At 60.7% G+C, this 3,520-nt stretch overlaps 1 protein-coding gene across 2 annotated transcripts; it reads right to left on the bottom strand.

Annotated features, from left to right (window-relative positions):
• Positions 1-53: 53 nt before the first annotated feature.
• Positions 54-3,512, bottom strand: KAZALD1 (Kazal type serine peptidase inhibitor domain 1). Of its 2 annotated transcripts, none has more exons than XM_014583358.2 (5): positions 3,243-3,512; positions 2,241-2,783; positions 804-964; positions 578-725; positions 54-381 (listed from the first exon to the last, which is right to left on the bottom strand). In XM_014583358.2, the coding sequence occupies exons 2-5, from the start codon at positions 2,737-2,739 to the stop codon at positions 290-292; spliced, it is 900 nt and encodes a 299-aa protein (XP_014438844.1). In that variant the 5' UTR covers positions 2,740-2,783; positions 3,243-3,512; the 3' UTR covers positions 54-289. The 2 variants fall into 2 exon arrangements, with proteins under 2 accessions (XP_014438844.1, XP_027623216.1); XM_027767415.1 differs by lacking the exon at positions 3,243-3,512 and adding an exon at positions 3,094-3,174.
• Between the last annotated feature and the right edge of the window lie 8 nt (positions 3,513-3,520).

The raw sequence follows: 3,520 nt of genomic DNA, 5'->3' as shown, positions 1-3,520 counted from the left end.
CCGTGTGCTTTGCCTGGGGCCCCACCCCGGCTGGGGGCCGGCAGCCGCTGCTGCCTTGACAGGCTGGTCCAGGTTGGAGATCCTCCTGCTGGGGCCTCTTTGAACTCACCTCTTCTAGTCTCTGCCTCTCCCCACCCTCCTCCAACGTGGCTCTTGCCTACCACTGCCACCATGACCACCCCTAAACGCATTCGAGCAATCCATGAGGGGCCCTGCTCCTCCTTCCCGGTCTTTTCCAGAGCAGAGTGACCTCTGTACCCACACGTCCCCCTGTGAGCCAGAGCACGGGCTAGTAGTAATCCTCGTTCTCTTCACTTTCAGCTTCCTCAAGAACCAGGTTCAGTGATCGAAGCTGGGGGATGCCCGTGGAGTTCAGCTGATCTGCAGACCACACGGGCAAGGCAGAGAGAACAGGAGAGGCGGCTTCAGGGCACACATCCCATAGTCTGGGGGAAGGCCACGCTTGTGCATGCGCCCACGTGCCCAAACACACGTGCTCTCTCTTTCTCACACGCATGTTCAGAAGTCCTAGTCCAGTAACATCCCCACACCCCGAGAGCTCAGGGCTCTGCCTTACCTGGTGTGAGCACTGTCAGGCTAGCCGGGGCTTCCACCTGACCCAGGGCATTGCGGGCGAGGCAGCGGTAGGTACCTTCGTCGCTGGGACGCACCGCCTGGATCTGCAGCCAGCCAGTTACTTCGAACCTCTGGGGCCCACCCCTAAACTGGAGCCCAATGAGGAGTTAGCAGGGTCCTCCTGGGGGACCCTGGCCTGCCCAAGGAAGTCCCCTCCCCCTTCTTACCTGTACAGAGATGTGGGGGTCATCCCCTGGCAGCTGGATGTCCAAGCCATCCTTCCTCCATTCTATGGAAGCCATAGGGTAGGCAAACACCTCACAGCCAAAGATCACATCCTGGCCTGTCACATTCCAAATGTCATAAGGGTGCGACACAATCTGGGGCCCTGGGGGTAAAGGAAGGAGGCCTGAGAACAAGAGATCCCACCCAGCAAAGGCACAAGATACAAATTACTATGGATGGAACCAGCAGTTGGCATAATGGCTATGTCACTGGACTCCCACGTAGTCGACTGAGGTTCGAGTCCTGGACCTGGCGGCTTAAACTCACGCCAGGTGTGTGTACGCCCGTGCCCAGGATCTAAGGGAGAATGGAGGAGAAGGGATTGCGGTGTGGCCATCCCCCCCGGGGGGTGATTTCTCACTTTCTGTCTCTCTCTGTCTTTCTGGCAAGCACACGCGCCCTATAGCAAAAACCTCTCAAAAAAAAATTACTGTGGATATGCTTGTGGTGGGACACAGTACACAAACACAGCACGATGCGTACACAGGTGCATGCAGAGGGAGATGCAGGTACCCGCACGGGCACAGCGCAGAGAGGCGTGCACACAGAGGCACACAGAGCTCCACGCAGACACCATCCACAAACGACTACACAGACCCACATCTTAGCCTGGCAGCAACACTCTGTCCCCAACTGCTCCCTGTCCTCATTCCACCCCCTCTTCCCTGCTGTACAAGTAGCCAACACCTCCCTCCCCCACCTTCCCCCTTTTCCAAATAGGCCCAGTTCCCAAAGACCCAAAGAGTAGCCCTTCCTCCACCTCACTCCGGGGGTAGGGCAATGGAAGGCAGAGAACCTGAAACCAGCCCTGAGCAGCAGGAAACCTGGGAGAGCGGAGGAAATTGTCTGGACCCCTGCCGGGTGTGTGTTTTGCAGGCAGCCCCAGCCAAGCCAGACCTGGGGCTCTGGAAGTGAAAGCTCCCAGAGAGAACTTGAGACTCAGATGGCCCCCAGCCCTAGGAATTGGTGGGGCTGAAGAACCCCCTTCACTAATCCCTGAACAAGGACAGGGCAGTGAAGGCAAGACTGGGTTAAGAGATTGCTCTGAGAAGCTGCCCAGAGGAAATCCGATTGCATCTCCCAGGAACCCGTGTCTTGCTGCCTGGGCTCCAGCGGTTTTTGCAAAGTCTGGGTGTCTCATTCCGTTTTGAGCCCGGTGTTCACTGGCTCTGTGCCCGCTCTCAGAGGACTGGTCCCTGCCACCAGAGTCTGGAGCTGTCCGAAGCTTGCTGACAGACCCACACCTTCAGGAGGCAGCCTGGACTCAGGGCTTCCCCAGCCTCATCTTTTCCGCTCTGCTAGCCAGAGACCAACTGGGGATCCTGGCAGTGCCTGGAGGGAGCCCAAGTGTTGGGGAGAGGGGCCGCGGCCGTGCATACCCGACTCGCAGGGCCCTGGGTGCGCCACGGTGAGATTGGTGTCGGGCCGAGCGCGGGCCGCCTCCTGCAGGCGGCAGATCTGGGCATAAGTGCGGCCATCGGAACCGCAGAGCGGGCGCTGGGAGCTGCAGGCACATAGCGGCTCCGGCACCTCTCCACGGCTGAGGTCGCCGCCTGCGTCCAACCGGCACTCCAACTGCTCGCCGCAACGGCCATAGAAGTGAGCGCTGGGATCCAAGTCGCAGAGCTGGCCCTCGAGGTTGGCACATTCCCAGCAGCAGCCGCACGCGTCGCGCACTTGGCCGGCCAGGCAGCCCCGCGGCGCGGCGCACAGTTCTGGCCGGCAGGGAGCGCAGCCCTCGCCCTCCGCTAGCAGCCGCAACCAGCCGCGCCGCAGGTAATCGGGGCCCGGGGACGGTCTCGCGCTGGTCGAGGACGGCGTCTGCAATGCTAGCAGTAGCAGGGGCAGCACTAGGGCAGCTGAGGGCGGCTGCCGCATGGTTAGCTGGAAGCCCTCGGGGTTATCAGCGCGCTGGTGGCAGCCTGCCAGGGAGGGAAGCGAGGTCAGGAGGTCAGAAACAACACCTACGCCGAAAGACCAATCTCACTGCTCCTAGGACTGAAACTTGACCCTAGCACTGCGCCCTCCCTTGCTACCCTGGAGTCAAGTCAACTCCCCCCACCCCAACCCAACACAGAGGCCTAGTGACCCAGTAGGCGTTACCCACTTATGCTGGTCAGCAATGGATCGGGTTGCATGGGGGGGGTGGGGGCAGGGAGTGAGGAGAGGTGGGAGGAAAGGATGAGAGCAGCTCAGGGCACACAACCCACACACCACCCGCACCAGTATCACCTCCAAACACCATCCAATGCTCGCTCCTTGGCCCAGAGATGGAAATGGGTGGACCACTCCAGAAATAGGAAGTTGATAATGCGGGTGGGAACAAGGACGGAGGTGGGAAGGATGCCCCTCGCAGGAGGTCTAAGACCCAGGGCGCTCACCTGCTCAGGACGAGCACCCGTGATTCCAGTGATGGCAGTCCGAAAGAGGGGGCGATGTTAAGAAAGCAGGGGCGCAGAACCTTGTTGGGCCCGCCAGCCCCCTCTGCTTTGGCCTGAGGATTTCTGAGAGAGCCACCGACTTGGATTCAGAGAGAGCTCCTCCGCCCCCTCTCCCCGCCCCTCGACGTTGCACGATGCCTTCCCCCTCGTTCAGAGGCTGCCAGTTTTCTGCAGCTGCACGGGACCCTCCCGGGCCATTTCCCCTAGCCTGGCCCACA

Source organism: Tupaia chinensis, unplaced genomic scaffold (assembly GCF_000334495.1).
Source record: "Tupaia chinensis unplaced genomic scaffold, TupChi_1.0 Scaffold144255_1, whole genome shotgun sequence".
NCBI lineage: Eukaryota > Metazoa > Chordata > Mammalia > Scandentia > Tupaiidae > Tupaia > Tupaia belangeri.
Note: the sequence above shows the minus strand (reverse complement) of the source record. Positions and strands in the feature narration are given on the sequence as shown.